Source organism: Schistocerca gregaria, chromosome X (assembly GCF_023897955.1).
Source record: "Schistocerca gregaria isolate iqSchGreg1 chromosome X, iqSchGreg1.2, whole genome shotgun sequence".
Taxonomy (NCBI): Eukaryota; Metazoa; Arthropoda; class Insecta; order Orthoptera; family Acrididae; genus Schistocerca; species Schistocerca gregaria.
Genome location: NC_064931.1, coordinates 750,545,847 through 750,559,301, shown reverse-complemented (window position 1 = coordinate 750,559,301; position 13,455 = coordinate 750,545,847). Strand labels below are relative to the sequence as shown.

The 13,455-nt window shown below is 36.7% G+C and overlaps 1 protein-coding gene across 2 annotated transcripts in view; it reads right to left on the bottom strand.

The window, feature by feature from the left end:
- The window catches only part of LOC126299428 (uncharacterized), a 296,023-nt gene that overhangs the window by 46,108 nt on the left and 236,460 nt on the right, over positions 1-13,455 (bottom strand). For both annotated transcript variants that reach the window (XM_049991327.1, XM_049991328.1), the window contains exons 8-13: positions 12,924-13,043; positions 12,663-12,799; positions 8,077-8,290; positions 7,005-7,082; positions 6,814-6,918; positions 1,812-1,944 (exon numbers count right to left, since the gene is read on the bottom strand). In XM_049991327.1, the coding sequence (XP_049847284.1) occupies positions 1,812-1,944; positions 6,814-6,918; positions 7,005-7,082; positions 8,077-8,290; positions 12,663-12,799; positions 12,924-13,043 (787 nt within the window). The remainder of the gene's footprint in view (positions 1-1,811; positions 1,945-6,813; positions 6,919-7,004; positions 7,083-8,076; positions 8,291-12,662; positions 12,800-12,923; positions 13,044-13,455) is intronic.

The window sequence follows — 13,455 nt, the reverse complement described above, 5'->3', positions numbered from 1 at the left end:
TGCAGTTGTTTACGGTCTGTATCCCTTACATTGTTTCTACTTTACAGTTCATACTGTTTTGTGGCGAAATACAAGTAACTTCTCAAAATTTCTGTTTGTTGCTTTTATTTTGGACACTGGTGTATTTGTAATCTCAGAATGTTGATGTTTCATCACTAATATTTACTAGACATTATGAACTCTATTGATTGTACTACATGTTACTTTTTGTGCACTCTTACTTTCATGTTGTTTATTATGCCACTGTGAAGTTCAACAAATACTGTGAATGGGTAATGGTTGGGTTAGTTCTCTTCGGGACATGTATATGAAAGAAAGATGTACACATATTAGCTCTGTAAACTCGTCTATAAACTGGAACTGGTCATCAATAATGTTATAGTGGGAATAAAGTGAGAGGAGCCACTTAAAGATGCACAAAACCGCATACAACATCAGCGACAGGTAAGGAGGACATCACAAGAAGATGGACAAGCATAGTGTAGGCAGTCCCTTGGGTAGATCCATTACATCATCTAAGCTAATAAAATTCAGTCTTTGGTTCACCTGCTCTGCAACATTTCCTATCTGCAGTTCCAATTTTAGTTGTTCATAATTGTAATCCTTAGGTATTCAGTTACAGTGACAACTTTTAGATTAGTGTGATTTAAGGTGGTACTCAAATGTTACGCATTCCTTTTAGTACTCACGTGAATGACCTAACACTTTTCATTGTTGAGAGTCAACAGCCAATTTTTGCACCATAAAAATATCTTGTATAAATCATTTTGGAATTCGTTTTGACCTTCTGGTGAGGTGACTAGACAGTAAATGAAATCATCATCTGCATCCATTCTAAGAGGGCTGCTTAGATTGTCTCATAATTGATGTAAGCTATAATGGTAAGGCAATGTTTTTATGGGTATTATGCAGAGGCAAAAATAAAATCAGTTGTTGCATCCACTGTTGTTCGCAGCAAATCAGAGCATATTGATAAGTGCATGTGTGTCACGTGAACAGGTTAAAATACGTTGTTATGATAGTTACAATGTAACAAGTGGACATCTTGTCTAATAATATGTAAGCATTACTGCGCTAGAATAATGATATCATCAGTTGTGATTCTTGTATAGCATTACTGCGCTAGAATAATGATATCATCAGTTGTGATTCTTGTATAGAGGTTTTTGAAGAAGTGTAAGCTGCTTAATCAACACATCCCTCCCCATGCAATCCACTTACAAAGTGATATACAGTGGATTATTGCTAAGAGCTTAAATCTATCACAGATGATGGCAGTCGCATAAATGATGGTAATTAATAACAATACTTTTCTTAAGGCATGACATGAAATTGTGTGGGAGGCATGCAACCATTATGTAAACTTGAATCTTTATCCACTGCTGGACAGATCACTAAACAATTTGCTGTTCAGAAGTGATTTACTGATGTGTTTCAGGCAGTACCCATCATCCAAAATATCAGAAATAAGGGCAAAGTCTTCATACAGAGTATGGAATCTTGTGCATCACCCATCAGTTTGGAACTTAAATTTAACAAGCCTGGAGAGTAACACTAATATCTGCAAAAATTGTGGAATTCAGTTAAGTTCTGATACTGATGGGTGATGGACATGACTTTATACTCTGTATGAAGACTTTGCTCTTATTTTTGATATCTGTGATGATTCGTCAGTAAAGCAATTCTGAACAGCAAAGTGAATAATTATGCAGTGACCTATCAGCCATGGATAATGATTCAAGAGTATTTTTTGTAAACATAAATTATGTTTCTGATAAAGAAGGAAATAAAATGCTGCCTGTAAAACTAACCTGCATCATCAACCCATGTAGGTATAATGTCTCTCTCTGTAGGTAACTCCAAACCAGTCAACAATCTGTAGTAACCTTGCAACACAAGCACAAGTTCTGCTGCATCTTGTTCGTCTAAACTTAACACCAGTTCCTGTAGACAGAGAGACCAGTTTATGGCATAAAGATGCAAACACTAATATATACAAGAATTGTGCGATTCACAATATATACGAGAATGGGGATTTGTGTCATGCCATATAGTCTAAGAAAGGAAAATAAGTGTTCAATTTCCTTTTAATATAAAGCTCAGAAAGCAAGCTTGAATTTCAGAAAGACAACAGAAAAATCAGCTAAGTATTTTTAAAATGTACCATCTAGTGCGCACATTAACCAATTTATGTGATATATGGAAAACCTAAATCTGGATGATCAGATGCAAATCTGAACTCTCACTATTCATGGGTTAACTACTGTATAACCTCAATTGGTACATATAATCAACAACAATAATAATAATAATAATAATAATAATAATAATAATAATAATGAAAATATTCCCATGATGGCTGAGCAAAATACTAATTTCAATTAGGGGTGTGTGATGAAGCAAGCTGGGATCTCTTTACGTCCTATCTTGTTTCGCCATCTGCCTCCTTAAATTCATTTCATTTTATTTTATTTTATTTTAATTTTAATTACCATTAACATGCAAGAGTATAATCTGCATTTCCATAAATGTGAAAGGTTGGCAATCAGTGTTAAGGAATATAGCACCACATGTAATTTTGTACTTTGTTATGTGTATGTAATTAATTTCCTAATTTATTTTGATCTTTCCCAGTTAATACCTTTGTTATAGGGTGAAATCAGTAATTGTTTGTGACTTAGATTCTATTGTTGACTTATAAACGAATATAAATTCTGTAATAATTATAAACATTTGGAAGAAGAACTACTAGGATTCTTAAATTATTTATTTGGCTCTATTCGAAAACATATTAGCAAAGCCAGCCCTTAATTAATTCCAAAATAATTACCAGGTTTGTCAAAAGTATTTTTTGTATAACTATATCTGTTAATTTCATTCTTTAAACAAATAATTTGGCTTAAGCTTTGTGGTAGAAGAAAATGTTGAAAAGAAAGAATTTTTTAATATATTCACTTAATTGAATGAGTTATGTTTTAATTGTAATTTCATAACTTAAGCATTGAACAATGTATAGTTTGAATGCCTATAATTGTGAGGATATATAAAGGACCAATTTTTGGTCCTGAGTCAGTCATTCCACAGCCGATTTTCAGATGGGAAGTATGTATTGGTTAGAGTAACAACAATACATCAAATTGGCTGTGTGTTAGAACAATATCTGTTTAATTTATTTTAAAAATAGTGTCACATATACCATATTATTATTCTGCAAGAACTGTGAACTGTGTGGTTAGGTTTTTACTGCTCATAGATGTTCAACAGCAAACTATTGTAGCAGTATGCTGATGTTTGCCTGCAACCTATTAATGAGGCTTATCCACATTTACCAATAGTGAACTGGTCCTATACTGTGTAGTATTGCGAGCCTGTGAACAGCGAAGGTAAAGAACTGAAATGCAACTGTGCAACTGTTGGCTACATCATTTTAAGTAGTCAGTGTTGAACTTCCACCCCCATTTTTCCGCCACTATAACAATGTAGTACATCGACAATGAGGACTATCAGCAAAGAAAGAAAGCAGGCAAATGTCACAGGTGATCTAAAAAATCATGCAATGTCATATGTATGATTGGGTTTTAGGTATCATAGGTTTTAGAAAAGCTAAAAGGAAACGAACAAAAATACCAATGGTCAGACCAGATCACAAATTATGAAGATGACAAACTTAACAATATTATGAAAGGGATAGCTCCTCCTCATCATACAGCGGAGGCATTGAGTCGAAGATAGGCACAACAAAAAAGCTGTCAGAAAGTGAGCTTTTGGCCAACAAGGCCTTTGGCAGAAACAGACACCATACACACACACTCATGCAAACACAACTCTCACACATGTGACTAATCTCTCAGGGTAAGATATTTACACTAAACAGAACAAAGCTCTGTGTGTGGTCAATGAATAATCAAATAAAGAAATGAAATATTAAAAAATTAATCATAGTACTATAATTTTATATGAACTACCATGCATTTAATGAAAACGTGAATCTACAAACCAAAGAGTAGCAGTGTGAAGATTTTATTTTCCCAGGAAATGCAGACAAGACAGTCTACATTGATGGAAAATCCAGGTAGTGCTACTTCATCAAAGGTAGGGCCATGCGTGAAAGCAACCTTATTCAGTGTCAAATGAAATAGAGCAGCCTCAACTCAGTCTGGTGCAATATTAGTTTGAGTTATATTTATTGACTGTGACAGCAAAAACAAATATTTGCAGCTGTGTCTGAATACAGGTGTTTTTGATCAAATTATGAAGCAACATCATCTAGCAGATGCCTTAAGCCAACACTGCTGGAAAGACTGATTTCTTTAACTATAAATATTGGATTGAATATCATGCCAGACTAATCTGATGGGCAGTTATAGATTAGGGACACAAAGCAACTTTTTGAGTGTAACAAGAATGAAAACTGGTTTTCTCAACACTGTGCGTCACATGCAATGCCCCATGAACAGTTTTTGTCTGGATTGACTATTTATCCAATGCAAAGGTGAAGAAGCATCTGCCTAACATATAATAAGGCAACCGGGGTAAATCCCTGTGACTTTGGACACTAACAACTGTTCACAGAAATCACTATTCATGTTGGTATTGGGCTTTAAAGATGTTTCATCCCAGATCCTATGGAATTCACTATCTTGGATAAACAGATAATTTGCAATGTGGATAAGACTGCTTTACAGCATTGCCCCAGTAAGATGCAGCCTGAGTAAACAAATTATTCCACCACAGTCCCACTGAATACCCTCGGAATTTTAATGTACCATGATGAAAAACCTACTAGATTGTGAGAGTTATACATATAATTGGTGTTCTACATCTGCATCTACACCTACATACATACTGTGCAAGCTACCATATAGTGTGTGGTGGAGGGTGTTCCTCATAATATTTCTCAACTATGCATACTGAATAGCTGATATACGCAATGTGACATTAACAAGAAGGTGGGTCAGAACAAAGTCTATAGAAACCCAAATCATCTGATCAGATGGAGCACAGTGGATGTCTTAGATGGAGAATGGATGACACACGAGTTCGTGCGTCTCTAATATCCAGCAGGATTTTCATTGCTGAACAACCAGCACAACTCAAGCATGTAAAAGCCTTTAGCTGCTTCTCTCAATTCACCCCTTGCTTTTCATGCCAGACTCTCTATGGAAACTATAATTAATTCTGAACTCTATACAATTTCTATGGATAATACATCTCACACTGAATAAATTGAGTCCTTTCTGTGAGAAACTATGAGTACCATGCACTCAAATACGAGGGTAATCCCAAAAGTAAGGTCTTTTATTTTTTTATAAGTACAGAACTCTGTTTGTGTGGCAGTTGGTCACACTGTTATGGTGAGTGCTTCACGCACTGTGTGTAAACATGAGGACTCTGCACTGAAGCACTCACTCTAGGATTGGCAGCCGCTGAGAATGGAGCTCCCGTTGGATGTTACCGCCAAGTGAGAATTGCACACAGTTATTCAGTTTTTGAATGCAAAAGGCACTGTGCCGATTGAAATCCATCACCAATTGATGGAAGCGTATGGTGAGTTGTGCATGGATGTCAAAAATATTTGTAAGTGGTGTAGAGAGTTTGTAGCTGGTTGAACTGAAATTCATGACGAACAAAGGAGCGGGAGACTGTCAATTTCTGAGGGGACAGTGTTGAAGGTTGAGCAAAGCATGCGTGAAGATCGGCGGGTCACCCTGGATGATCTCTGCACATTGGTTCCTGAGGTTTCCCGAAGCACCGCTCACAGAATTTTAACAGAAACATTGAACTACCGGAAGGTGTGTGCAAGATGGATGCCACACATGCTGACTGAGGACCACATGTGGCAATGAGTTGATGCTTCCTGCGCATTTCTTCACCGCCTTGCAGCTGAACTTTCTGGACTCAATTGTCATGGGTGACAAAACCTGGGCATACCACTTTACACCTGAGACCAAGCAACGATCATGCCAGTGGCAGCATCCTTCTTCGCCAAAGCCGTGGTAATTCAAACAAACACAGTCTGCCGGTAAAGTCATGACAACCGTTTTTGGGGATCAGAAAGGGGTATTGCTGGTCGACTTTATGCCCACTGGGACCACAATTAACACTGACAGGTACTGTGAGACTCTGTAAAAACTAAAACGAGCAATTCAGAACTGGAGAAGAGGAACATTTAGCAAGGGTGTACACATTCTCTGTGAAAATGCTTGCCCACACATCAATCGACAAACTGTTGCTCTCCTGCAACAGTTTCAGTGGAACATAATCACCTACCCACCCTATAGTCCTGACTTGGCGCCCATTGGCTATCACCTGTTCCATAGGTTAAAAGAACATTTGGCGGGAAAGCGATTCAGCTCTGACGACGAGGTGAAAGAAGAGGTTCTTAACTTTCTGAAGAGCATGGCAGCAAGCTGGTATTACATGGGCATACAAAAACTGCCACAGCATCTACAAAACTGCATCAACAGAAATTGTGATTATGTCAAAAAATAGCTAAATGTTCAAGCTGTAAACTGACCTAAACCATTGTAGAAATAGACAGGTCTACCTACTTATAAAAAAATAGGAGACCTTACTTTTGAGATTACCCTCGTATTTGAGTGCATGATACACATTGTATCTCACAGGAAGAACTCAATTTATTCACTGATTATGCAACACAACTATCTTGTTATGATTTCAAACTAGGGAGATTAATGTTGTAAAAATATAATAAATCAAAGTTACTGGAATTATGGGAGCACATAATCAATGCTAGATATTAATTATACCTATAGTAGTTGGGGTTCCAGCATATCAACAGCCGTAGCTTACCTTTTTATCTGACTCTGGAAAATGAATTTTTACACAGCGAGTTATTTCATCTTCTCGCTTTACTGTGATCTGGCTCATTTGCTCTATGTCAGCCAGTGGAACAGGCTGTAACAATTTGTCTTGCTTTAAATAAATTTCAAAACAGATCTGCATAATGAATAAAATATCAAATACAGAATGCTAATACTTACAACACTGTTCCTCAAACCTGTTATCTGACTGATTCCAAATTTAGGGCTGACTAAAATGACACGTTCAATACTCATGTCCTTAAAAAGAAAAACAAAGAGTACTGTAGTTTTTACTTCACTTTCTGTTTAGTTATTTGTTTTAAAATAAGCATAATATACTACAATTATACTATAAATTATAATATAATAAACAACATCATTTAAAAATGATCAGAATTTATTTGTTTCCTCATTATAGTTTACTCTAGTGTACCAAATTCAGCTGTATAAAAAAAATGCACATATTACTTTTTTTACCATAACTGACCATATTTCAGAGACTTTTTTCTAAGTAACAATGAAGAGTTTCAATAGACAGCTTCTGCATTTAAAATAGCCAGAGACTATTAAATCAAAAAATACAAAATCCAGGATGGAATGTAACAGTATTATGAGAAGGAAAGTTGCTACTCACCATATAGCGGAGATACCGAGACGCAGATATGCACAACAAAAAGATCTTCACACTTAAAGCTTTTGGCCAATGGCCTTTGTCAACACACACACACACACACACACACACACACACACACACACACACACGACTGCAGTCTCGGGCAACAAACTACACTGCGACAGCGTGGTTCCTGTGGTTTCAGTTGTCTGAGACTGCAGTCGTGTGTGAGTTGTGTTTGCATGAGAGCGAGAGAGAGAGAGAGAGAGAGAGAGAGAGAGAGAGAGAGAGAGAGAGATAGATAGATAGATAGATAGAGAGAGAGAGAGAGATAGAGAGAGAGAGTGTGTGTGTGTGTGTGTGTGTGTGTGTGTGTGTGTGTGTGTGTGTGTGTGTGTGTGTGTGTGTGTCGTTTGACAAAGGCCATTGGCCAAAAGCTTTAAGTGTGAAAATCTTTCCGTTGTGCCTATCAGTGACTCAGCATCTCCACTATATGGTGAGTAGCAACTTTCCTTCTCATAATATTGTTACAGGGAACATTTAAAAAATGCTATAATTTGAAAATTAAGTACTGAACAGCTACCCCACTCTTACATGTACATGCATAAGTTATTTATATAAAATTAAAAATGTTCTTACATTTATTGAAAAGCATTTAGCACCATAGCTTGGCAATTCACTAATAATATTCAGATAATACAGCTTTGCCTGCAAACTTGTAAGACTCTTCTGTCCTGATGGAGAAAGGTTGTTGTTAAGTTTAAGAAAATGGCCAATCAATTTACGAAGTTCCTTCCTCTTCATTGTACTTATGAGTGAAACAGGAACAAACCTTTCAAGGCCAAATTCACGCCTGTGGAAAATGAATATTAGTTAAATACTGATGCACAGTTTTTCCATGATTATTTTTAAGAGAATACACAGATTTTTAATGACAATAATCATTTCTATTACTATTATTCACATTGTTGTACTGAATTCTACTGCTGAGGCATAATCAGTTCATTTTTGTGAAGATTCAGAAAGTATTCTTTTGATCAATGCAGAAGTATCAACAGAGTAAGACAGAAATAACATTTTGTAAAAGGTAGTAACTGGTTTTCTTTTATCTTTTGTATCTTTTAAATACACAAGCTTCAGTAAATTCTACCATAAGAATACTTGCTAATTTTGAAGACAAAGAACTCAAGTCAACATATTTTACACATTTCCATCAGTATTTGGTTTTGGGGATCATTCATAATTTAAACAGGTAGTAATCACATGCACCTATTTTAACAGTTTGGTGTTATCAATACCACCAAAAAACATAACAGCATGTATTCTCTAACAAAATTTGTTAACAACTCAGTCCAATAAGTGAACAATAATGGCTTTTACAAATGCCAAATTAAATGCCAGACCATTCTGAATTATCCTGTTCTGAATATATTCATATTTCATAAAAGAGGGGGAATATGTACCTATAAATCTCACTTATAGTTTCCTTTTCTTTTTTGAGTCTTCAGTCTTCTGACTGGTTTGATGCAGCCTGCCACAAATTCCTCTCCTATGCCAACCTCTTCATCTCAGTGTATTACTTGCAACACATGTCCTCTATTATTTGGTTGGGAGTATTACAATCTCTGTCTTCCTCTACAGCTACCACTAGTACCATAAAGCATTACATGATGTCTTAACAGATGTCCTACCACCCTGTCACCACTTCTTGTCAGTGTTCTCCATTTTCCATATATTCCTTTCCTTGCTGACTCTGTGGAGAACCTCCTCATTCCACCTAATTTTCAACATTCTTCCATAGCACCATATCTCAAATTCTTCAATTCTCTTCTGTTCTGGTTTTCCTGCAGTCTATGTTTCACTACCATACAATGCTGTGCTCCAAATGTACATTCTCAGAAATTTCTCCCTGAAAGTAAGGTCCATATTTAAGACTAGTAGACTTCTCTTGGCCAGGAATGTCTTTTGCCAGTGCTGGTCTGATTTTTATATCGCCCTTGCTCCATCTGTCTTGGGTTATTTTGGTGCCTAGGTAGTAGAATTCCTTAACTTCATCCCTGTCTTACACCCTTCTTAATCTGAACACTTTGTTCTCGACCTCCCACGTGTATTGTTTCCTCTTGGTTCTTGTACATATTGTGTATTACCCTTCTTTCCCTGAAGCTTACACATATTTTTTTTTTCCAGAATTTCGAACATCTTGCACCATTTTACATTATCTAACAGTTTCTAGAGGTCAACAAATCCTATGAAAGCGTCTTGATTTTTCTTTACTCTTGCTTCCATTATCAACCGCATTCTCAGAACTGCCTCTCTGGTGCCTTTATCTTTCCTAAAGCCAAGCTGATCATCTAAAATATTCTCAATTTTCTTTTCCATACTTCTGTATATAATTCTTGTAAATAACTTGAATGAATGAATTGTAAAACTGAGTCTGCAATAATTCTCGCACTTGTTGGCTCTTGCAACCTTCGTAATTCTGAGGATGACGTTATTCCGAATGTCTGATGGTATACAGCCGGACTCATGCATTCTACACACCAATGTGAGTAGTCATTTTGCTACCACTACCCTCAATGATTTTAGAAATTCTGATGGAATGCTATCTATCCCCCCTGTCTTATTTGATTTTAACTCTTCCAAAGTTTTTGCAGATTCTGATTCTGGATCCTCTATTTCTTCTATATCAACTCCGGTTTCTTCTCCTCACTTCAACAGACAAGTCTTCTCCCTCGTAGGGGCCTTCAATGTGCTCTTTTCACCTATCCACCCTGTCATATGTATTTAATAGTGGAATTCCCATTGCACTCTTAATGTTACCACCTTTGCTTTTAATTTCACTGAAGGTCATTTTGACTTTCCTGTATGCTGCATCAGTCCTTCCAACAGTCATTTCTTTTTCAATTCCTTCACATTTTTTGTTCAGCCATTTCATCTTAGATTCCCTGCTCTTCCAGTTTATTTAATTCCTAAGTGGCTTTTATTTCTACATTCCTGAATTTCCCTGAAAATTTTTATACTTCCTTCTTCCATTGATCAACTGAAATATTTCTCCTGTTATCCATGGTTTCTTCACCATTACCTTCTTTGTACCTGTATTTTTCTTTCCAAATTCTGTGATTGCTCTTTTTAGAGTTATCCATTGCTCTTCAACTGAACTGCCTACTGAACTATTCATTATCACAGTATATACAGCATTAGAGAACTTCAAGTGTACCTCTCCATTCCTTAGTACTTCTGTATTCCACTTCTTTGCACATTGATTCTTCCTGACTAGTCTCTTCAACTTCAGCCTACTCTTAAATCACTACTAAATTGTGATCTGAGTCTATATCACCTCCTGGATATGCCTTACAATCCAGTATCTGATTTCGGAATCTCTACTTGACTATGACGCAATTTACCTGAAATCTTCCTGTATCTCCCAGCTCCTTTTCCAAGTACACCTCCTCCTTTTGTGATTGATGAACAGAGTATTTGCTATTAATATCTGAAATTTATTGCAGAATTCAATTAATCTTTCTCCTCTCTCATTCGTAGCACCAAGCCAATTTCTCCTGTAACCCTTTCTTCTACTCCTCCTACAACCACAATCCAATCCTCCATGATTATTAGATTTTCATATTCCTTTATGTACTGAATTACCTGTTCATCTTTGGCTTGCGGTGTCAGCACGTATATCTTAACTATCATTGTTGGTGTTGGTTTGCTTTCGATTCTGATGAGAACAACCCTATCACTGAAATGTTCACAGTAACTCACTCTCTCCCCTCCTTTCTATTCATAATGAATCCTACTACCATTATACCATTTTCTGCTGCTGCTGCTATCACCCTATACTCATCTGACCATAAATCCATGTCTTCTTTCCATTTCACTTCACTGGACACCACTACATCTACGTTGACCCTTGATATCTCTCTTTTCAGATTTTCTAGCTTACCTAGCACTTTCAGACATCTGACATTCCATGCCCCATTTCATAGAATGTTATCATTTCATTGGTTATTCAATGTTTTTCTCATAGTCACCTCCCCCTTGCAGTCCCCTCTGGAGATCCAAATGGGAGGCTAGTCCGGAATCTTTTGCCAATGGAGAGATCATCATGACAGTTTTTCAATTACAGGCTACATGTTCTGTGTGCATACATTGAGTGTCTTTAATGCAGTCATTTCCATTGCCTTCTACATCCTCATGCAGTTGATCATAGCCAATTCACTTGGCTTTATTGGGCAAGAGAGTGCCCTGAACCTCTGTCTGCTCCTTTGCTCTTTTTGACAAGGACTCTGGCTGCATAAGAGCGACTTCTTATGCTGGAAGTCTTCTGCAACCATTGCTGATGATTTTTATTCAAAATTTAAGCAGTGGCAGGGTTTGAATCCGGGACTGAGGGCGTTTTGAAAGATGCTATCCCTTGACCATGGGTGTTTACTAAGGGATATAGGGTGTCTGACAGATAAAGTAAATACATTCAAAATCAGCTTAAAAACTGTTGTAGTGTGAAATGTTAAGTCTCGAAACAGCCTTTAACTGTGGCACTGGCATTCTCCACGATATCCTCTCTCTTAGGAAAGAGAGACCACCATGCAGGCAGGGTAACATTTATAGTGTTTGAAAGGGAACAGAGGTAAATGGTCTGGGTTTTTCTGATCATTAGATCTCTCTGGAAGTTTCATTACAGCAAGATATCCAGGAATGAGTGAAAATTCCTAGCAATGATGTGACACACACACACACACACACACACACACACACACACACACACACACAGTTTCATGTCCGAGTGAGAGTGCAACAGAGGGGGAATAGGGGCATATATATATATATATATATATATATATATATATATATATATATATATATATATATATATATATATATATATATATAACGGTCCAACATTATCCATTTAAACATTTGAGATTTGTTAAAGATGAACATGTTGCCATGTATCACAACATGCCTGGTGCTTATGAAATTTTTAGTAGTGTGATGTCTAGAAACTGTAAGCTAAATAATCAACTATTATAAGAAACTTGAATTTTGAATATGACTGGGGAGTTGAACAGAAAAATTATTTGAATAAATATCAGATTGACACAGTTGATGAGCCTGAGCAGAACAGTGTAACATGATTTACCAAACAGCTTGGAATATCTACACAGCATTGCAGCAAGAAAGGCCACCACTAACAAATGGTATATTAAAACTTTTTCATAACTTACTCTATTGCCTTGACAGTTATCTTCCCTGACATATTATTGGACAGTGCATGCTGATAAATGTGTAAAGCAGCTAAACGTAGTGCTATATCATATTTCAGTTCAGGTGCATAGCGTTCTTGCACAACATCATTGCAGCACTGTAAAATAAATGCACAAAAGTTATTTAAAAATTAGAAACATCCAGTAATACTTTTACTGGAGTCTTAAACGTAGAATAAAAGTACCGACACACAAATGAATCTCTGTTTTACACTTTCATACCTGCATATAAAGGTATTCAAAAGCTATAAGATCTTGTTGAGCCAGATCACAAGCATCTCGAGGTACAAAACATACTCGGAACAGGCACCTCAGGTTATGAGAACCTGGTCTAGCAGCTATCTGAAATGAAAATGAAAGAACAATCATTTATCTACAGAACAGCTCTGGGTAGCAGTGGTGTGGTTTGTGCTGGTGGTAGAAATAGGAGATGTAGAAAATTAATGTAAAACATAAATTTATATATGGTTTGTCTTCCTAATGGCCCTGTATTCTAACATGTTGCCTCTGACATGCATCACAAAATCAAATTATCTCGTATTAAACCTTTTGCTTCACACAGATTTTAACAAAAGTACTCAAAAGTGCACTCACAAAAAACACTCCCAGCCAGTACAAATTAAATATGATGCTTCCTCTCCCTCTCCCTCCCCTCCTCCTTCTCCCCACCCCTCCCCACTCACTCAGTCTCAGTCTCAGTCTCCCTCCCTCCTCCTCTTCCCTTCTTCCTATCCCTACCCCCATTATTTACAAG